The sequence below is a fragment of the Perca flavescens genome, chromosome 8 (assembly GCF_004354835.1).
Source record: "Perca flavescens isolate YP-PL-M2 chromosome 8, PFLA_1.0, whole genome shotgun sequence".
NCBI lineage: Eukaryota > Metazoa > Chordata > Actinopteri > Perciformes > Percidae > Perca > Perca flavescens.
In genome coordinates, this window is record NC_041338.1 from 18844361 (window position 1) to 18868087 (window position 23727).

General features: G+C 40.8%; 1 protein-coding gene across 2 annotated transcripts; it reads right to left on the reverse strand.

Moving 5' to 3' along the window:
• Positions 1-266: 266 nt before the first annotated feature.
• LOC114559963 (calcium-independent phospholipase A2-gamma) lies at positions 267-23469 on the reverse strand. Of its 2 annotated transcripts, XM_028585030.1 has the most exons (11): positions 23317-23469; positions 22928-23025; positions 21713-22844; positions 20477-20626; positions 18782-18933; positions 18166-18260; positions 17026-17197; positions 16354-16411; positions 15778-15972; positions 5564-5759; positions 267-2253 (listed from the first exon to the last, which is right to left on the reverse strand). In XM_028585030.1, exons 3-11 carry the CDS (start codon positions 22649-22651, stop codon positions 1979-1981), a joined length of 2232 nt encoding a protein of 743 aa, XP_028440831.1. In that variant the 5' UTR covers positions 22652-22844; positions 22928-23025; positions 23317-23469; the 3' UTR covers positions 267-1978. The 2 variants fall into 2 exon arrangements, with proteins under 2 accessions (XP_028440831.1, XP_028440830.1); XM_028585029.1 differs by having other exon boundaries at positions 21713-23025.
• Positions 23470-23727: the final 258 nt, after the last annotated feature.

Below are 23727 nucleotides of genomic sequence, written 5' to 3' on the forward strand. Positions count from 1 at the left end.
CAATATACAGTGTGTGCCTGCAGTAGTTTTACAAATCAGAATTTTGCCTCTAATCAAGCCAATCACCTTGGAAATTGAGCAGCGAAGGTGCATATCAGTCCATATCTCTGTTGGAATAGTGAAACAGCTGGGAGTGCAAGTTACCAAATTAATATCCGCAGGTCTCCTCTTCCTGAGATGATCTACAAGCTGCGAGCAAAACAGCAGGCTTTCTCAGATAACAATCCGCTAATCTTCATATAATTAGGAGGCAAGATGCAGCGAGGTTCAGTGATGGGTTTTAATTACATACCAACTCAGTCTTTACACAGGATCAACAGAACAGTGGAAATATATTAATCTGGGTAATATCGGTGTCCACTGTGACTCAGGTCCGCTGGGAGTAACAGACACATTGCTGTATCAGTTTTACAGTACTTGGCCTGGATTTGGCATGAATATATGAAGTGCATCTGTTAGCAGTACATGTCATTACAACCATTTTAAGCCATGACAAATCAATAAGCAGCAATCTTTTTTTAAATCTTCATTTTAAAATCAGTCCCTCAGCTATGACCTGCAGGTCTCTAACAAACCTTATAGTATAGCAGAGTGGGGTCTAACACACAGCACTTCAAGGTAGAAAGGGTGAAAGAGGCTTTTGAGAAGAGGCATTGAAGGGAAAGAGAGCACACTGAGGACAGAGCAGAAATGTGCATCGCCTGCGGGGAATCTATAAAACCAAACAATCAAGCACACAATAATAAAAGGGTTTGAAACAAGTAGACTTAACAATACTCAGGGTCTAAATTAACTAAAAGGTGCATCCTTACGACAGCGAGCCTCCTTTGGATACTTGTAGATCTCTTATTAATATTTACTCATTATATATCAATTTAGGTATTTTAGAATTAAATATTGGGGTAAATCTTTGCAACAAACTTCTTTGCAGGGTTTTATTAGATATTTACTTTTAAATATAACATGCATTTACAAACCACATGCAATACTGTAAAAAAAAAAGGTTAAAAAGGGCCCTCGTGTCAATGTTACTATGACCAGTATACAATTAAACAGCTGACCAGTAGATGCTTTGTAAAAATATAGTCATTATATCTGAGAAATTTCACTTGATTTAGTGTTTAAATTGACCTTGATTAGACTGTTTAAATAAAAAAAAAAAAAGGATTTTCTTCTGTCATTACATGACAAGGGTGTTTTACAGTGCTTAGTTTAACAAATACTGCATTTCAATAACACGTATATCCCATCTACATGTTTTCTCTGAAAGCTCAAACACAGGTTTGTGAGGATATATAGTTGTCATAACAAATCTTTAAAAAGGAAACCAAGTGGTTAAAAAGTGCTCACTTGGTAAATCTGTCTGTTACTGGCTACTGTAGAATTTTACAGTATTCTGATTTGAAAGGAATAGTTTGACATTTTAGGAAATATGTCCATTTGCTTTCTTGACAGTTAGATGACATACCATACCATCGACACCTTACTCTAATATCTGTGGTAAAACGTAGCTAGAGCCAGCAGCTGGTTAGCTTAGTTTAGCACAAAGTCTGGAAATGGGAAACAGCTAGGGAGCTGAATTTTGTTACTTTTGAACAGAGCTAGGCTAGCCATTACCCCGTTTTCAGTCTTTATGCTTATCTAAGCTAACCACCTGCTAACTATCTTCATATTTACCATACAGAATTACAAGGTATTGATCTTTTGATCTAACTTTTGTCAAGAAAGCAAATAAGCCTATTTCCCAAAATGCTTTTCTTTTAAGTATACAAGCCGCATTTGCTAGCAAGTGGACAGTGAATCCCTGTTAAGGGAGTTCCCAAACCCAAATGTCATTTGACACATCTTTGAATGACAACCACAATGACAACCAGAGCTACAATACAGGTCAAGAAGGAAACAACTATGACACACAATCCTAGGCAATTTAGAATTAAGGAAGTGTTTCCATGGGAGGTAAAGATGGCTTGTGTGTGATCTAGAGCTTATAGGACTTAAAGGACATGTTATACATGTCAGCTCTGAGCCTGGCCCAATCCGCCATCCTCTGGACGGAGCTTTTCTCTCGGGTGAGGATGCGGGCGACCTTCTTCAGCTTCTCCTCGTTTCTCTCCAGATAACGGATGCCCTCAGCCTGCAGCAAGTTGAGCTTCTCGTACCGGTTCTCATCGATGGGGATATCTTCGCTCATGTAGGGGTTGAAGCGGAAATAAGTGCCGGGAGGGAGAAAGGCGTCAAGCATGGCGTGAACCTCTGGAGGGAGGAAGAGAGGTGAAAGTGAGGCCGCACAGAAAACAAACATGAAATTTTACATACAGACTAAAATCATAAACACACAATTAACTTCCTAATAGTCTCAATATGTACAAACATTCATGTATTGTGTTAAGAGTAGGAAAGGTTGTGCAAAGTCAAAACTTATCTGACAGTGCTGTGACAGCATTACATGTGTTACAGAGTAAATGTGTGAGAGTGTGAGGTAATACCAAGTGAAAATGTCTGGCTTGTCCTTTATGGTTGTTTTCAAACGCTACGTCTGAGAGGATTAAAATCAACAACACGCAAATGCATACAAACAGGCAGTGAGTAACAATAACAGGGTAAATATGCCTGAAGGATCCAAAAAGGTGACAGAGGTGGTTTCTGTCTGTGTTCCCACAGCAGTCCAGGAGTCCAGACATGGGTTATATCAAAACTAGCTGCTTTTGAGGATGTGGAGCAAAACTCTACGAGGAGTATTTTATTTAAAGGTTAAATGGAAAGTTTGATTGACTTTTATTTTTTGCATTTTCCTAACCAGACAATGGGCCTGCTGCATTGCATTATTGCATTTTTAAAAGTTTTACACTGAAGAGTAAAGATAAGTTACAAAATTCCTAAAATGAGACAAGCTTGCTCGTTGAATAGATGTGTGATTAGTTTTTCTATACCATTCCTTTTTTTTTTTTTTTTTTATTTATTTAATTTTTTTTTTTTTGCAGATACAAGCTTAAAGTGGCCATATTATGCTCATTTTCAGGTTCATAATTGTCTTTAGAGGTTGTACCAGAATAGGTTTACATAAACAAAAAAAACATTTTTGTTGTACTGCAGCTCCTCTTTTCACCTTGTGTGTTCAGGTCTCTGTTTTAGCTACAGAGTGAGGCATCACACTTCTATCCCATCTTTGTTGGGAGGGGCACATGCACAGTAGCTAGGTAAGGATCACATCAGCTAGCTAGCTTTTTCTCTAACTTCAGTCAGTACAAGGCGGGATTAGCCGGAAGACATCTTCTAAACGAGGGCGCACTTCCAACTTTGCGTGGAATGCCTGCAGAACAGGGACATGTAACTAGTTCTTTTGTAGATTATGGTGAACTAGTGTGTGTTGTAGCAGTGTTTTGCCATTCAGAACGAGCTAGCATGCTACGGTTAGCCACCTCGTCTCGGCTACGGACGTAGAAAGCCGTGCCGATTTTGAACAGCTCACCCGGAGACTGAAGGCGGGACACATTCAGAAACCGTATCTCACTCAAAACAGCATGGATGTTTTTTGTTCCAAGTTTGTATGCATGTGGAAGCACCAGAGACACAAAAAAACACCCCAAATTCCAGAAAAAGTGATTTTTTTTTCATAATATGGGCACTTTAATTCAGAGAGCCTATCACTGACCTGCAGCTACTATGCCTATTACGATTGACTTTTCTTTTTTATAACATTTACTACGGTCAATGGCAGGCAGCTCCATGCTTATCAGCAAAACATGTTTGGTACTAACTGTTTAAAATTCAGACTTCCTCCTCACGCTATCACAGGGAGAACGTACAAACTCCACACAGAGGTTCCCAGACAAACAGCAAACAGCTGCACCACCGTGGTGCCCCTAAAACATAACATTAAAAGGCTTAATCATAAAACCAATATGATAATTACTGTACATATCATGACTAGCTGCTGTACAAGGCTAAAAACTGTCAAGAACTCAACGTGTTTTTCTTTGGTTGTTTGGCAATAACAACATTTGAGACTTATGGGAAGTCAACTAACTAAGAGACGTCTACATCTGCAGGTCTCAACTGCAGCTCCACCTCATGGAAAATCTTATTTGTGCATCTGCTAAACATGACTGAGCGAGTTTGAGAGTGAGTACAAGCCAGTTCCATCAGCAGCTTTGTTTATATCCAATACCCCATTAGATCAGCCTTATCTGTCTACAACAACAAACCGAGCTCTACTGATACACCTAACAAAGCCGGAGGCTTGTGCACACTGAGACAGGAGGGAAGCTTTTGAAAAATAAAAAAATATGTGATAAACACTCTTGCTAATCTGCTGTTTCTAAATAACAAAGCCTGTTGGAGAGCTCGGGAGGAAAGCTTAATCCCAAATACAGGAGGAACAAGTGCAGAGAAGCATCTAGGTCACCCACTGCACCACTGCAGCAGCAACAGGGAGGGGGCCAAGACAGATTTAGGCACAGCAGAGGTGCCCATGTCCAGAAGTGATAAGGAGACGGAAGAGGTTGCCACTACAGAGGGCCATATTGGGACATGTCCAGAACAAAGTCAACCTGCAGTGCAGTATTTAAAAAAAATACTATGACATCAAAGCCCAATTCCTTTCCTCAGAAATGACAGAGAAACAAAGGGCATAATTCATTCAAGTCTTTGAACATTCTGATTATAGTGTGTATTCATTTAATCTTTGACAAAATTAAAATAAAGGAACTAAATCAACATTGCAATTAGGTTGGCTTATCCCTGTTGGTGAGTTTTAATGTTTTGACCAGCGTTCCTCTTTGTTGATGCAGCTTGTCTGCGTTCGGCATTTGATGTCATAATTTCTGGGACATATTAAGAAGTGTTTGCACATTTTGGACAAAACTAATCAGATGTTTTTGACACTGTGTCAGTGGTCTTGTGTTGCTCTGAAAGAGTGCCTGATCTATTTTACAGTTAATCAAATCAAACATTGACATAACCCATTTTTGCTGTAGTGTTTATAATTTTGTTTAAAAAGGAAACTCCATATATTAAGTATTGCACTTCCACCAAACAGTTGGGAAACGAGAGAAAAACAAATTATAAAAAGAATGGTCCAAATTAAAGCACCAGAGGCTGATATATCCTGACAATTAGTCCATAGTATGGGTCAAGCTTTGAAAATTGATGGTTTCTACACTTCCCATAATGCAAGCAACAGCACTTTCTGTAAGGCCCCGCCGCTTGGTAAACACAGACACAACTCCTATTTGTAACACAGGGTTTCTATTATATAAACCTATATTTGTAAATTACAAATTTCTTTAGGGTACTTTACATTCAGCAATAATAATGTTATTTCAGACCACAGAAGACATTACATAACTTGGTGGAGTATCCATTTAAGTTACATTAAGTTAGTAATTTTTCAAAAATATTTTGTGCACTGTAGAGCTACTTTAAAAACAAACATTATGTAATATTGGAAGGCGATAAAGTAAACCAAGATGCTTTTAGATTGAATATGGTTGCACATTTACAGTTCAACAAATCTGTGGAAGATAATGTGCATTTAACCTTTAGCATAGTGATGGTCACTTACCCTCAGTGTCTGTGGCGCTGCTGATGACATTGGTGAGTTTGGTTTTGAGGCTCGTGTAGGTGGTGCTGTTCTTGCCAGGAGTTTCAAAGCGGCCCGTGCCGAGTGAGACCACACACTCCAGGGGCGTGTTGGGCCACAAACACTTACACTCATGGATAGCCAGTGCTGTGGGGTTGTTAATCAGCAGACCCCCGTCCTGTGGACAAAACAGAAGAAATGCCATGTTAGAGAATTAATTTACACGCTGTCAATGTTTCTTTATGCCAAGACCACGGTCAGCGAAACCAATTTATTGCCATTTAAAACCTTGACACCTTTCATGGATTTTAACAGTCAATAGATTACATTTTTGAAGACCATCTGACAAAACAAAAATAACAGATATATGTGCAGTTCCATAGCTGCTTTTAATTCAACAAAGCACCAAGCAAAATTTTTGTTGTTTTTCTCATCTTCGCTCATAGTTTCAGTCAGACAGGCTTTGATATCAAACAACCACCCGAGAGTGCTTTTGCTTTGGATCCATAGTCTACCCAAGGCAATAGAAGGGGTGGTGGGGGGGGGTGTAACGGGAGAGGCTGTGGGGATTGTTGAATAGGCATGAAGCTGAGGGGCCGCGGGGCTGTGGGTTGGCAGCAGGATCAAACACATAGGGGCCAGTCCTCATTAAAGAGGCCAGGCTGGGGGGTGGGAGCTGCAGGGCCCCAAATGTCTTGGGACACACTAGGGGGAAGAATGCTTGTTTATGTGACTGTGTGTATGTGCATGTTTGATCGAAAGCTCATGCCTGCTTAGAGTCAATGCATATAATAATGTGGGTGCGTGTTTCTGACAGCATATGTCACGTGGATTCACACACACACACACACACACACACACACACACACACACACACACACACACACACACACACACACACACACACACACACACACACACACACACACACACACACACACACACACACACACACACACACACACACACACACACACACACACACAGAGGGAGGACACACACACACACACACACACACACACACACACACACACACACACACACACACACACACGAGAGGGGAGGGAACAGCCCATCTTTTCAGTTCACTTGTGTCGCAGCCTAACAACAATTTTGTACATGTTGGAGTACAAGTTGTGATGTGGACTATGAGGGCTGCCTACCAAAGGCAAATGTCTGCTATCACCCAGGGAGCTGGACTGAGAAATTGCATCAACAATCCAAAAACCAGGAAAATAGAATTGCAAAGGGAGTAAGAGGGGCACTACATCAAGTAATAGCTCCCATAGCAGATCATTCGTGAATCAATTGCGGTGTCTTTATGAATAAAGTATTTCTCTATGAAAACTTTGAGTTATATTGAGAAATAACAGAAATCTCAACAAAGCAGGCCACCAAAGAGAAATAATTCAGCATCGGATAAGAGTCAAAGAAGACTAGAGTCTATAGACACATTTGAAGCTCTTTTAAGATTAATTTTAAGCCCCTGACACACCAACCCGATAATCGGCCATCGGACAGTCTGGCGAGGTCTGTGACTCGAGTCTGTTCGATGTGTTCCGTGCAGTCGTCAATCGGCGTTCATTTGGGCCGATTTGACATGTAGAATCGGAAGGCGGGCAGTCGGACTCAATGGCCAATCTGATTGGTGGAGCGCTAATTCGGAAATGATGAGCGGGATGAGCCTGACTAAAGCTTCTCAAAATCTGACAAAAATCTTTTAAACTGCCCTTTGTCGGTCTGAAATGAAGAGAGATTCAGCAACTGCATGGCCTATTTCTCGCTTAAAATGTTTTTAGAAACACATTTCGGTGAACTATCTTCGTAAAATATGAGATTATATTCTGAACAAAGCCGCCATTATGCTCGGTTGTAAAATCCGGGACCCATGTGACGCGTTCGTCCAATCAGCTGCCTGTTTTCATTTTCACCTGCTGTTATGGAGACGTATTACGTCTCGCACACACGCAGAACGTATGCTCAAATCGGCGTCGCTTCGGTGTGTTCCGAGGCACTTTTTTTGACCAACTCGGGGAGGCAGTCAGTCCGACTGCCTTTTCTGCCAAAGGTCGGCTGTCGGGTTGGTGTGTCAGACAGCAGTCTTTTGGCTAAGTGCTACAGTCAGCATGTTAACATGCTCATAGTGACAATGGTAACATGTTTAGCAGGTATAACGTTTACTATATTTACCGGCTTACACCGACACAAAGTACAGTTGGGGCTGACAGAAATGTTTTGCAATAATGTTTTGCAGGAATTAGGTCATAAACCAAATTAGTGGCACTACAGTAAAAGTTGTAGGAGGGGGAGGGTCAACAAAATGATTAGGATTCATCCTCTGGGGACCACAAATGTCTGTGCAAAAAAAAGAATTAAGAAATATGAAACATTTACAAAAGGCAAATGTTCCTCTGAGTGACACTGTCTAATAGATATACTTTCTATGATTTCAAAGAAGTAATGTGTTATGATAAGTAACTGTATGAACCATTTAAAACCTTAAAACCAGTTATTAAGAGAAATTCCTGTGCGAGCCAGTGACTCAGGGGGCACCCTTCTCACTGGCTGAGATGGATGTCACACAAAGAGGGTTTCACTCCGCCACAAAGCATGGAGGAACTGCTGAGGCAGCCGTTTGTCCAAAGCACGTCATTATGCACCAGTAGGGTGTCTGGCAGACCAAGAAATGAATCACAGAAAAGGGAGGAAAAAATGCCGGGATTGGAGTTGCTCCTAATGGAGACTTAGAGGGACTTGCACTGTGGAGAGCACCAGACGAACCCAGCTGGAAATGCAACATCTAAGCAGTTTTCTTATCACTCCCACCACTGTGAGAGGCTCCATTTTCTGAACTCAGTGGCAATTATGGCAACAGTCTAGGTCCAGTCCTTGGTTCTTTGTGTGGATAGCTAGGGGCAAGTTTCACAAGCACAGTGGCCAGCCTTGCACGCAGAGTTGAGGCATGTAACATTAGAAGCCAACTGCACAATGCTCCTGTGAGCTGCGAGTTGAATGCTATAACTTGTCTCTATTTCAGTGCACCTGCTTGGGCAATTCAGAGCTGGTGAGGCCTTTAGAGAAAAAATAAAAAATGTTGGCAGTGAAGAAGCTTTTTGGTGCCAATGGAAGATGGTAGGTAGGTCTTCTTTGTGTGTGGTGTTCAGAACTTCAAAACGAAGAATCAATAATTTAGAAGATAATTTGCATCTGAAATATCCTTCCACAGCTGCCAGACACAAACAAGCTTGTTTGAGGAAGATGGTACCAGGCTTAACCTACACTGAGAACAGTTTGGCAGATGCTTAAGCTGCAGTGGTAGAACCGGGGCTCTTTAAAGCCACGTTTCTGAGAGATATCCATACTTGGCCCACTGCCACATTTTCACACAAGGGATTCTTGAGGTCAGGGCACATTTGGAAGAAGAGTTAAGTTAGAAACAATGATCTACTTAGGACAGACTGCAAATGAGCTTTGAATACAAAAAAGCCAAACTCAAGCTGTCAAACAAGCAGCATGACAAAGGTCACTTCCATTTATGTGGATTTAGAGCTGTAATGCTGCTCATACTTACAACTTAATTTCACTGAAAAAAAACATGCCATGTGTCAACGGATGAATGTCCTCAGAGGGCACACCCCTGTCAGTCAAGACCATCTGATGAAGTTCAGAGTCTGAACTCAAACTGATTTTCAATATGGCAAGTTTGAATTCTGCCTTCCTGAAAGGCCTAATGATTTCCTTTGACAGTGTTCCTTGATTCGTTTGTTGAGACTCTAGCCCTTGTGTTGACTTCGGGTCACATTGACCCGTTTTAAATTTTTGTTTTATATCAGAAAATATGGGACGTAGAAATAAGCGCTGAAAATGTGTAGAAGAAAAAATTAACAATTTAAAACGTTGGAAAAAGCAAAAACAAACTGTAAAAAAAAAGGCGTCAAAAACGGCTGAAAAAAAAAAAGTAGTGTTTTTTTTTTCCAAGGTTGACGGGACAAGACAACACAAGGTTTAAAGGATCACAGCTCTTCTGGCCTTGCCTTTGCCCTTCAGGGTCTAATGGCTGATTCACAAATCATCTTCTCATTTTCATGTAGCTCGGATAAAGCAACTTTTCAACTAATTAGGGCTCCTACACCTTTGGGAACATGTTTCAAGTCTACCAATGGTCAATTAAACTGAAATATGGCTTTTTTAGCGTATTCTGAAGTAAAACTACAGAGATGATATGAGCTGTGATAAATAAACAAAGTTAAGACATGCACGATTTATAGGTCCCTTGCATTGCTGTTTGAAATGTCTTCGCTGTCATTAACTTTTGGGAGCTTATCTTCACTGTGCCAGTTTAAGCTGTCTGTAGGGGGAGTGCTGATTTGAATAGGAAAGAGGTGCTATCGCCAGGATCAGTAAAAGTCATTTCACGCCCCAGTGTATGCCAGCTCCCATTAGCTGGGACAGCAAACTTCCTCCTCTTCATTTAGCCTGTACCTCTCTGCCTCTCTAACCCGTGGGTGAGCTTCAATGTCTTGTGCGAGGGTCATTATGAGCAGCCACAATACAGAAGAGAACAGCGCGCTTGCTATAATCTAAATGAGGTGAGCCTTCGACCTACATCTGGTGTAGCGTTCACATCACAGTCTCAATAAGCAGCTGTAGTCATTAAGATTTCTTCTTTGGCTTCTTTGACAGGGCTGGACTGAGGGGCGCTGAGCTCTGTCATGATTTATTATGAGGCTCTGCCAATGAGGCTTCCTTCGCTCAAATGAATAATTAGGGAAGAATTACATAAGTTGTGGTTATGTGTTATGTGATTATGCTTGTAACAATAACCGGACTGACTGATTTCCAGAGAGATGGGTTATTCAGTCGATAAAGTAGATTAGGCTGCTATAAAAAAAAAAACTGTGCACAAATCTTCCAAATCAATCCACACTGGTAGCCCATAAAACTGCTTCCTCAGTGTCTCTATGTAATCAGAAAAATGTATCTCAAAATGAATTGCCTAAATGGCATCCAAGCCATATAAAGGCCGTGACTGTCACCAGCGAGGATTAGAACGTGGGCAGTGGGGTGAGTGCCACTCTTAGGTCAAGTCAGGGGTCTTCATGCCATATTAAGCGATTACAGCGACCAGTTCTCCTCTTTGCCTTTTTGCTTTATAGGCCCCAAAGGGTCACATTGAGGTTCAAGTCATCTTTCCAAGCTGTCAATAGAGGAAGGACCCATCTGTGTAACTGCCAACTTTGCCCCAGGCAGGCAAAGAAATTGAGATCTACTGTTCACGGTTACCTTTTCCCACACATTGGGTGAATAAATGACCACACATGTACACCCAGTATTGAAACAATAAATCTTTCCTGCCGGCTCTAGCCATTCAGATTAAATGTGACAACTTGTGTAGTGATATAAATGGGTGTAGAACACCCTTGCTCATATTTACTCAGTCTAGATTCCTTTGAGGCTTTATTAACATATTTGACAACTTCATATTAGAAAGCATAATTTTTCTGTCCATCATCTACTGAGCAATTTGAAGCTAATTTCCCTGCTGCACCCAGGAGACGTGACTAAGCACACACACTTGCATATCAATACATTGTAATGCAGGGTTCAAAGCTCCGATTTATTCCAAGGAATCTCATCTGGAGCCACTGCAGTGAGAAGCCTGAGGAATGTGGTGCACCATAGAAGACAAGGGGGTTAGAGACAGAGGAAGATTCAGAAAGGCTTTCACACAGCAGTCAGTCAACACATACTCAGTGGACTGGCCTAATCCCCAAACAAGTGTGGCAGTGCAATCAAGTGTTTGTTCATGAGCGAAAACATACGAATACAACAGAACAAAAAGAGCTGCCAGTAGAGGTAATGTAACAGTGGGACAACCCATGGGTGCACGTGTATACTCAAGGGACAAAGATCCTGAGTCCATCTAGATGAGGAAACTGTCTGCAGAAGGGCTCAAAAGTCTGAGCTCCATCCTCCAACAGCCTCCACGCCGAGCTCTCAGGGCTTAACACAGGAGGATGAGGAAGTGGCTAAAAGCTCAGATTTATACACTCTGTCGCCTCCCTGAATCCACCACCTCTCTTCCTCGCTGCCTCATCGGTGCTGAGAATGTCATTTATCACCAATAAATTCACCTCCAGTGGCCTTTACAAGGAAAAAAAGGGAACAGAAAAAGATAATCCAAAAGGTAATGATTTCTTGAAGTGCACTTTTGGAATGGCACTTAATTATGCGAGACCTGATGCCTCTTTCTCCTCTCTTCTCACACAGAATCGAAAAATGTATTTCTTTAGTCAAAGCTGCCACATTTAATGACTTCTTATATTCATTTTTGTCTCATTCATTAGCAACAAAAAAATATGGGAGTGCTGATGTGAACTACTGCATTTCAAGCTCTGTGAAGACTTTCTGCAGAGCCCTGTGCCATGCCAGGGCTCTCAAGAGCTTGCACTGAGGGTGGTGGCACACTGATCCCATGCCTCCCATCAAATGCTGGTAGAGGTGGGCACAAAACATGCTTCCATTCCTCCCCGTCGCCTCAGGAGACGTCATGGCAACTAACGGAAAAAAATTGGGCCCTCCTCACCAGTCTATGCATGCCCTGGCATCCATTGTGAAAGGTCTGAAGTCTTCTACTTCTGTGTTCTTCAGAGCAGAGATAACAGAGAAAGCTGTAATGTGGAACCACCCTTCCTTCATCTCCTCCATTTTTTCGCTCTTTTCCCTTTGTTCCCCATCACTAAGGTATCCTCTCCATGGCTATGGTAGCAAGTGTAAGGCTTTGATAACACCACGGCTGCTCTGCTTCAAAAGGTCTTGCTCCAAATTACAATTTCCCCTGCGTTACCAGTCTGAATCTAAAGCTCTGGCTTCGTCAGACTTCAATTTCCAGCCTGCAGAATCACAAAAACATCAACAAACAATCACAACTTTCTTGAAACACTGCTTGAAAATTCCGGCATTCGTTCAGCACATGGCACGGCGGCTCTCCTGCGCTCACCGTACAAAAGGGTGATTGTTTAGGGCTTGAATTAAGTGGAAAACTCTGTGGGCGTGATGACTCTCTCTCTGGGGAATCCTTGACATCACACAGACAACATGTTATGTTCATGACTGATTTCAGTGGCTCAAGCAGCCACCGTATAAAGCCGTCATGGGTGGCATTTTGAAGCTGGCGAGGTTCACATGGAAAGTAAAGTGGCTGACATCTGTGTGAAACTGTATTTTAGAAGGAATGCATTATAAATACTCTTCTACTTTTTCACTCTTGTACTAACTTTACTTTATCCTAGATTGCACTGTCCAATCATAAAAAATAAAACTACATTTGAAGTATTTTCATCCTGGTTTAAATTAGTTTTAAGAAATTAGCGTTTGCTTTATCACTCAAAACTGAAACCAGTCAAGCTTATAATTTTGACACTTCTGGATGCTTCTGTTAACTTTGATTAAAATTAAATTTGACAGGTTTTTTGTCATTTGTTTCATTTCTTTTCCGTCTATAGTTTTGTTTTTGTGGTTGTGAAATGTTTTTCACTAAAGAAGATCTTTACCAGCTACAGCTGGTGGAAGTAAAGGTTGTAGAAGTTAAACAAGTTACAAAGACTCCTGATTTAAAACAGAAGAAATGTTTCAGGAGGCACAAATCTGGTGCCCTCTCCTAACTCCTTTCACCTCTTGTGGTAATTTGACATATGCATTAATATTAAACAACAAACTGAACCTTTTTCAATGCAGAGGTTTCTAGCCTAATATTAATGTTATGATGTTTAAATGTCTTTTGGAACAGCACAACAAAAACAAATGCTAGTAAAAAGTGTAAAAGTGTTTCCAAAAATAAAAAAAGGGACAGAAAGTGGAACAAATGAGCAAAAGTGAAAATCACACAGGAATTGCCAGTCAAGTCAAAACACCTACTTAAAATGTTCTTTAAAGATGTACAGTATTTGCCTGAGGAAAATATGAGCAGAGCAAAAAAGTACTAAACCAGGACAGAAGCTCTCTTTTTCTAATGTCATTAAATTTAATTTGGAATAAATGCATTGATAACCTATTTCACATCAAATGTATTAAATATATTTAACTCCTGATGGCGTCTCATCCTCTCACAGTATGAGGATTCCTGCTGGCGGCTAACACAGTTTGATACATCCGTTCCATAATTAGAATTTCTGTCTTTTCATTCTATAAAGAGGCAATGTGGCAGTTGTGTGTGCTGCATTGGGCTAATTTATTTATCTCAGAGTAGGGTGAGAGCTGCTAGACAGCAAGCTGGAGAAATCTACCACCACAGGTGGGTTTTTGTCAACCAGTCTCTTTCATTCTCTCCTCCTGAACTTCCCCCACTCACCTACATAACTAACACAGCTTCTAATTAAGAGTGTGGGAGCGTGCCAACACGGGATATTGCTTTTGATGCAAACACATGCTCATCCACGTGTTCTGTGTCTACGTTGAGTTCCTCAGTCTTTATACCCCCATCTGTGTTTTGAATGTCGAGTCAAGGATATTGAAATCTGAATGTAAGGTCAAACATAGGCTACATTGACTGAATACTCAAACAGAAGTGGAGCATAATGACCTGTATCTGTGTTTCCCTGTGTGCTTTTTTATCTCTTTTTCTATAGCACTTTGTAAATCCTGTTTTCAACAAAATAAAATGAACACTTACTTACTTGTTTTCTAAGATTCTACTATGCTACTCACGTGGTTTCTTATTTCTTCTGTGCTCTACTGACTGAGCTTTTACTGAAAAGGTAAAGGCAAACCGAGTAGCCATACATATTGATTAGTAAAACGGTAGAGTGGACTGGCGGTTCGTTATGTCACTGATGGCTAATGCAAACCTGTTTTAGTGGAGATGGATTTAAGTGCGTCTTACTGCAACTCCCTCTCCTGTCAAGATGTAACTGACTGGAAATAAAAACACTGACAGGACGGAAATTGAGGTTCTCCCTCTCCCTTGCTGTGCAGAGGATTTTTCTTATTAGGCTCCTCAAAATCCTTCAGACTCTTCACCGTCAACACTGACAGTACAGGGCATTTAAATCCAGCAACCCAACAATAAGCTGTGGATTACTGTAGCAGAGCACAGGACTGCAGTAAAATTGTCACTATGTGTTTAAATAGTTGGTGTGAATGTGAAGCAGGGTGTGAAAGAGAGCGCGAGTACAAAATAAGCCTTCACAGGCACAACGCATATTAAATATCAAAATATTTCCCTGGCCAAAGTCTTCAAGCTGTGTACTGTACATGGTGGTACATTGAGGACCTGCCTATGCATTCTTTTATTGCATCATAGCCAAACAGTTTGAAGTATTACAATTGTACTGTATAGAAAATAAATATTTATAGTCTAACAATAGCTTTGTTAGAGACACATATGTGTTTTTGTAAAAACGTAAGCTGGGCACTCAATTAATTTTCTGAAACTGACCAAATTATAGTAATTGGACCTTTGGACTGAGGGTAGCCCTAGAAGACTTGTAAATATGAACACACAGGTACTTTACTGACTTGACAATGTAATTTTGACCATGATAAGCAATGCATCGACACGTCTTCATAAAATCAAATCCACTTGTGTATCACACTGTCACCAGAGTACTGTTGAGTATCAGAAATTGTGCTAAATAATCATAGAAAGGACATCCCACTCTGACACACGTTCGCTGGGAATTTAAGTTTATGTAACAGTTGTGGTCATGACAATCATCCTGAATAAAAACATCAACTAATGGCTTAAAGGGCCTCGATATTTAGTAAAAACAGTGGGTTGACACACACACACACACACACACACACACACACACACACACACACACACACACACACACACACACACACACACACACACACACACACACACACACACACACACACACACACACACACACACACACACACACACACACACACACACACACACACACACACACACACACACACACACACACACACACACACACACACACACACTTTTACATAGCAAAGACTTGTTTACTACTTTATTAATATTCTGAATATCAAGTACAGCCCCTTTAAAATTGAAATGTGGAGTTTAATCCACTGCCATGAGTCTTATCACTTCCCCTTTTCTGTAACCAACAGTGACAGGAGATATTTCTGAGATAAATTCTATGATTTACCACTGCCACCCTTTCCACCACCATGTTACTGTTGCGAGTAGGACTGACCTGGTGCAGATCATTTCCCAAAGTGAACTCCTGGAAATACCCAGGGGCTGCTGATGTGGCACGGATGGCCTGCCAAAGCTGGTGCTGGCAGCCCCCCAGGTAGTGAGAGCGCACCCCTGGCAGCAGGTTGTAGTTCCTGAACACATAGGCCTTAAGAGGAGTGCCCCGGTTCACAATGGTGCTCACCGCTGCCACCTACAGGTAAGGGACATGACATACAATTTGACTCTCTTTTTCAGCATGAGGAAGCATTTTACATACAGATATAAAATGCAGGAATGATATCTAGACCGACATTCTGACAGACCAATTTAATATCATCTCTGTTCTGGGAACCTCAGAGGAGTCTGCTGACATATGAAATCCTGTATACCTCTTTATCCACACTGTCTTATATGGCTTTAACGTTTATTTTTCTTCCACTTGTCATTGCAGATGTATGCCAGACAAAGACAGAGCTAGAGAAAGGAGCTTTCTTTGTAATATCCCAGTAAACAAGGTGAGATGAAGGCTCACTGGTTAGTGCCAGAACAGAACAAGAATGAAGAATGAGTCAGACCATCTTGTAAAGCTCACCTTGGGGCATTCAGGGTTTCTTGAAGTTTCCACCAGAAGGTGAGAGCCCATTTTCTCTCTGTGGAAGTGAAGATAGGATGATGTTATTTTCTGGCATAGTGAATTCTGGACAGTAATTCTGGCTTGTTACAGATTTCTTTCTGCAAGATTAACAAAGTCCTCTTGCATATCAGTTAATGGAACTTGAAATGCTTTTGTGATCGTCTTAATTATTTTTCAAAGGACTGTTCTAAAAGATTTTAGGCCATTTACAACTATATATGTATGCTTTGTATGAGTGCTGACCATATTAAAGCATGCAGTGGTGGTTTTTATCCTTTCACAATTTTTTCAAATTGTGTTTCAACCAGCCACTGTTTTACAGTCGTTTCCATACATTATAATACTTAACTTATGTCTGCTTTTAAGGTTACCCAAGATACATTATGGTTGCATGGCAATGAAGTACAAACATTGCAAATAAATCTGCAGTTTAAATGCATTATCACACAATGTTAACATAACTCGGACAAAAATAAAGATCAGGCGTGATGTTTACTTTGAGGGACTTACAAATCACTGTGTGTTTACGGTTAGGTTACTTACAGTTTTACCACTTTCATGGCATTTTAACAAAGCTCCAAATTCACTAAGCACAAGCACCACTCTGCCATAAATGACAAAGGAACTGACCTGAGGATCTTCTCCCAGGCTTCACTGTCATAGAAAGCATGGCTCCAGCCCATCTTCACAGTGCCAACAATGAAGTTTTGCTTGAAGACATCTGAACCCAACTTCCGGTAAAGATCATCACACTCGTTCAGTGGGATTTGGAACGCACCTAGCATGAACCCTAAAATAGCACCTAAGAAGAAAAGAAAAAAGAAAAACATTGAAAGAGGGAAGGTGACTTTAGTATAATATAGTACTGTAGTAGAAGTACAAGAGCTTCAGTCACTTCGTTGGAAATGCAACGAGGTAATACATTAGCAAACAGGTAATGTACAGCTTGTTATTGTTACTCTCAAGGTCGGAGTTGATGCAACGCTAATTGCCTGAAGGATTATCTGTTAAGAGTAACATTTCCCTTGGATGATCTGTTCATAGAAAGTGCATGAGAGTAACATGGCTATTACACTACAGGCAAATCCTTCTCAACTACTTTCTCTCCATGATTAAGGATCACTGACAAGATTACCAAGCCACAACAGTGCTATGAGCACCTGAAAAATTTGGGTGATCATATTCGCCCGATATGGCCCAGATGGGTTTTAAATGTGTAAACATCATATAATCTAGCAGGCAGATCACATTATGCTTTGACGACATTCACTAAATGTGAAAATGTAGTACCTCCAACTGGTGGAGATTAAGACTTAGAGAACCGATAGGAACTGGGGACAAACAGAAACTTCTGGTAGTAATTAAAGGCTCTTTTTTTTTTTATTTTATTCTGCTGTGAAATGAAAACAACAAAGTGGCAGATGGAAAAGACAGTGTGAGGATGGTCCACAGCACCCCCTTGTGGTGGTTTTGCATATAGAGAGAAAGTATCAATTGAGAAGTCCTGCAACCAAATGAAGCAATTCAATTTTATGACAAATATCATTTTCTAATCTATTTAAGAATTTAAACAATTGTACACAGTTGTACCGTGGCCTGACTTGAGTACAAAGCAGTGTGATTTTGGTGGCAATATTGAGGTAAAAACAAGACCAGAGGAACACATGGGTCAGTGTGTGATCAGTGGTGTCAGTCCCACTTGCAATTTACCCTGCTCACATAATCGGGACACACAAACACATACAGCAGAAGGGCAGGAGGACAACGCACCTGTGCTGACACCACAAATATAATCAAACTGTTTGTAAATGGGTTTGCCGGTCAGGGCTTCCAGCTTGTGTAACGTCTGAAGTGCAACAAGCCCCCTGAAAGTACAAAGTCACACACAGACATACACAATGAGCCATACATTAATAGGATGACAACTGCAGAACACAAACTGGCTACAAAGAGTGACAGCTGATTGATATAACAAAGACAAATAGGAAATAAATCCTTATCCATTTAACTAACTGTTTCTCAAAAATACAATACATTTACTTGACAGATTGAAACTGCTAATAGAAGCAGTAAATTGTTTTTCAAAACATGGTGTTGAATGCAGTAAATGCTAGTTCCACTTTAAATAGAGTTGACATCAGTGACTAATATATTTTGTGATCAATTTATTTTTATTTTATTGATATACATACATTATACAGGGTGAGATTACACATTTATGGATTGCTAATAAAGTATGTTCACAAATGTACATGCAAGCAAATGTATATGCATATCAAACTAGCGATCAACTACATGAGAAAACAATAAAACACAGGACACTAGTGACTCATATCTTACAAGAAAGGAAAGAAAAAAAAAAAAAAAAAAAAAAATTAACTAGTACCTTAACCCTCCTCCATCTATGGACAGGATCCGTATGCCACGGCCTTTCACAGGATTATGGTAGCCCACCAGAGCGAGGGCTTCTCTAACGGCCGCCCTCAGGCCTGGGTCACTGGCCTGTTTCAGACGCAGCAGGCAAGGGATAACCTGCTCCTGAGGAACACAAACATACTGTGGCAGTCAGAAGTGGAAATTAAAAACATGGTCAGTTCACCATAATATGGTCCGACCACAATTGGCCAGGCAAACAGGAGTACTGTAGTATATAACTAGTTGAAAATAGTACATCTGACATCTCGCTGTATTTACCTTCTATCCCTGTGTTTGTTCTCATTAGCAGTCATACTGCATTGCTCCTATTCTGCTACTTGTTTTCTTTCTTTCGGCATGCAGTTACTCAAACAAGGGCACAAACAATCAATGTTTTCTAAATGAGAGGTCGATCCCCACGGTCTCTCTCAAATTGGCTGCCCATTAACAAGTTTTGTCATTTCGCAGGTCATAGTTGAATTAGAATAAAGGTGGGATCATTTGCAATGGAAAAATAAATGCACATCAAACCCTCACTGAAATGAAAGCAAAAATGTGTGCACATTACAGTGTTTCAAGGGTGACCACTATGTAAAAACCTTAGTTGTAGATAAAAACATGATACCTTAAAGCTACTACCAACAGAATCAGAAACTGTCATGATATAAATTTAATCATAGAATTGGAACAGATGTTTGTGAAGAGTCAAAAGACATATTTTCGTCACAGAACGACTTCATTGAGACTAAATGTAGGTCAGTCAATCACCACAATTAACTCATTTATTTCTGTTGCAAAGATTTGCAAAACATATACAAAATTATTCAGTCCAAAGATATGTTGGGCTTCTTTTTTTTTATTTTTTTTTTATTATTTATTAAACTTCCCCACACTAGTAAAAGTGGCATTGGTTTGAAATCAGCACTGAACAGGGCTGTCTAAAGAAATTCTTAGTCAACTAATACTCCGATCATTTTATTTATTTTTTTTAGATATTTGTTTTGGGCTTTTTATGGCCTTTAATCAACAGGACAGCTTGAAGACAGGAAAGAGGAGTGAGAGGAGGGACGACATGCAAGCAAAGGGCCACGTGTCGGATTCGAACCCAGACCGCTGCCAAGGCCTCAGCCTACATGGGGCACATGCTCTACTGAGTGAGCTAGAGGTCGCCCTAGTACTCATATAATTTTGTCAACTAATCGATTACTTTTAACTAATCGATTTAATTTACAGATCTGTAAAACTGAGTTTCTCCACAAAGAATCATGCAAAGGCACCATTTTAAATCTTGTGTTTACCAAAGATGTGCTCATAACTTTCCTGGAAATAAGTCATTCAGCATGAAAAAGCCCCCAAGAGGGGGCAGCCCTAGCAACAAAATAAGTTCCTGCCACCATCACAGATAAGGCAGAGTGATAAATAAATGCTGCAGTATGTAGTCTGCATATACAGTATTTGCCGAGCTCTGACATTAAACAGAGAACAACACATAACTTGTTGCCACAGCTGATAGACTTACATTTGTCTGGCATGGGAAAATTCCCAAACACAAGCAGAAGGCCATTATATCCATTATGTACATGCTACGACGATTTAACAATCCTGACGAAGCCTCAGGATGTGAAAAAGAAGAAAATGATAATGCTAGGCTGTTCAGCTTTCTCACCTTGACTGCAACACCACTAGTCTCTGGAAACTCCAGGAGATGGTAGCTGAGGTCCTCCACCCTGTTGATGTAAACCCTTACATCTGATGCTCTGTGCAGAGCCTGAACCAGACCCCGAGTTCGATTGTCCACACTCACCCTGGCAATGATCTAGGAGACCAAAAAATGTGAAACCGGTTAGGTCGAGCTATTAAGCATTAGCTGGGATCCAAGTTAAAACCTGACACAATGTATGGCTCATTAAAAAGTCTTTTATTTACAATATGATAAGGTAAGTAATGAATGTTGTCATTATTGTTTTCATTTCTTTCTCTACTCACTTCCTACAGCAGACCAGGATGAGAAGATGCACTCAGTGAGAATACACACAATCAAATCACTAAACTACAGTCCCCAATAGGACTGACATTAAGTTAATGACAAAGTTTGTTTCACTTCCATGGGCCAGACCCCAACATTTTACTTTTAAGCTCCACTTAAAGGTGGACTAATACAATCAAATACTTTGAAATGCTATATGTATATAATATTTTTGTACAACAGCTATTGCTTGATTAGCACATTTATATATTGTAATCAACACATGCATTTATTCATCATCTAAAAATAAAATTGGGTAAGAGTAACTTCTTAATAAATGTCCTGGAATTGAGCCTAAAGGTGAACCAGCCCCTAAAATCCAATTGACTGTGGAGGGTGGTTAAATCATGAACACATTAATGACAAAGCTGCCACTCGGTAACTGTTATTTGTATTTTTTATTACTTTTTCAGTACCTTAAACTAGATTGTGTTACTTTGATGGTACAGATTTCATGTCTGCTCCTTTAATGTAACATGACCTGGACCATAACCCATCTGTATATTACAGTACATGACTCTACTGTGTAACATTAGCCAGAGTCATGCAGGGTTTCTGCTACCTGCTATTTCAAACAAAACATATTATATTATTAGTTCCTGTTTCAAATGACTAAATCCAGCCTTGACATAATGCATGGCTCAAGTACACACCTTCTGCGGCCCTCTAACTTCACAAGGGGGTTATTTTTGAAAATAGATTCCCAGAACTCAGGCAGCACGTCAGCACACTACACTACCCTTAGACATATAGAGTAGAAGGAGCTCCTGTCAATGTCTGGAGAGAAGGCGTCCTGCTATAGTAAACCAGATACTCTGAACTATCAGATGTGGGGAATGTTTCACTTAAATCAGACACAGCTTTTTGTAGACCTACCTTCTCCCTTTGAAGCAGTAGTTTCTTGGCTTTTTCCTCTGCAGCCTTCTGCTCTTTATTAATTGTGGGCTCAATTTGTTTGACTGGTGCATCCTCAGTCTTCTTTTCCTCCACTGTAGCACTTTTGGACTCTGCTGTCCTAAACTTTGGGACCAGGGGAGCAATGTAGCTTCCTACAAAGGCTTGTACAGTGGGAGCGGAGTAGGACAGGTAATGTCCTAAACCCTTCTTGGTAGAGGGTGTGGTAACTGGAGCAGCAGAGATGGTTTTATCCGACACCGGCATGAAGTCACTAGTTTGTTGACCCTGAGACGAAGCAGAAGAATGGTCAACATTGTCCACTTTCTTGTCCTGAGTCTTTGTACTGCTGCCAAAGTATGAGTTGATGTGATGGGCCAGGTAGTTGTAAGTCTCATCCAGGCTGACTGAAAAGGTGCTGGGATGGAAAAGTGCTGTAGTTTGTGGCGTTAAAGTTGTGCTCTTGCTGTCAGTATCACTCAGTGAAGGTTTAAGCTCCTCTTGCTTCCTGGCAGAACTGGCTTTGACAGCGGGAACAACACGCCTCAGGGTTTTCTCCCTAAGTTCGCGCACAGTCAGAATTGTGGCAGTGACAGTCACTTGGGTAGAATTGTGAGGATGAGTGGAGGTAGTGGCACTTGCTTCACATGTAGCAGCAGAAGTAGGAATAGGACTGACAGAAGATGAGATACATATAGGTTTGGGTGTAGTAGATGTAGAAGAAGGCGCAGCATTAGTGGGAGCAGGAGTAGGCGTGACTGCACTCTCCTCTGCTTTTGGCGCTAACTCAACACTTGCCTCAGCCTTTTTCCCGCCTTTTAAAGCATTAGGCTTGAGTCTGGCGATTTTAGAGAGAAGTTCTGTATGTGTCCCACTCACAGCTTTAGAAACTGTGTTCAGTGTGTTCCTGACCCGCGACATGTGTTGGCTCAGACCAGCAGACCAACGTGACGCTGAAGTGTTCAAATACAGGGTGCTGGTGTGGAGTCCAAGCCTTTGTCTAACCTGGTTAGCTTTACAGAGCCATCCCTTACGCCCCGTGATCCTCAGGTGGTAGATGTGCCTCCAGCTGAGATAGCTTACCTTGTAGCAATAAGGTTGTTGTACATGAAACCTGCAGTGAGAGGTATCAGACAAGGGAAGTGATGCTGCTGACTTGTGGGCATGTGTCTGCCAAGAATGAAATGTTCTGCTTACTTTCACCCAGGTATTTGAAACCCATTTGTGACTCATTCTTTCAGGTCACAAGAGTTTGTGCCATCCACAGCAATATTAGGTCTATGCTCTCCCTTAACCTGATGATAAACAATAACAAAAGTGATGTATACATGAAAGAAAGGAAACAGTAAGAAAAAAATAATGAAAATGTCATGACGTGGAATAAAACACTGCTCCCAAAACTGGCTTCTTAGAATTGTTCTGTTTTCTTCACATGTAAAATCACCTTGGACATGACACTAACTGAGAGGACAACAAGCAAACTTCTACTCAATAACACATTTCAACATATGTTAGCTCCGCTAGCGCAGCTAGCTAGCTAACTTAACACAATTCATAAATACCACACAAAATATAACAAACCATACCTTTTATGTCGCCGTATCATAAAAGCAAGAACTCCTTTAATATTCTTATTGAGTCGCCATCATTCGTTAACGTTAATACAAAAGTATACCAACGTTTGACAACCAGACTAATATGGCAGCAACAACACTAGCTACTCGATTTCCAGAATGACGTACGAGGTCAGTCAAAAGGAAAACAATGATCACGTGACAATACATGTGCTCTGCAATTGGCTATATATCACTTGCTCCTTAAATGGAGTCTGTTGATTGGTTGAGGAAATTCTCCCACCGTAAACTGTAGCAGAGGTATGGAAAGCCAAAAGGGTCACAATTCGTCACAATTCGCACGGCGTTTTGAACGGCGTTTGTGGCGCCACCTAGCGGTTAATAAACGCCACTACACGTCTAATAAACGCCACCTGGCGGTTA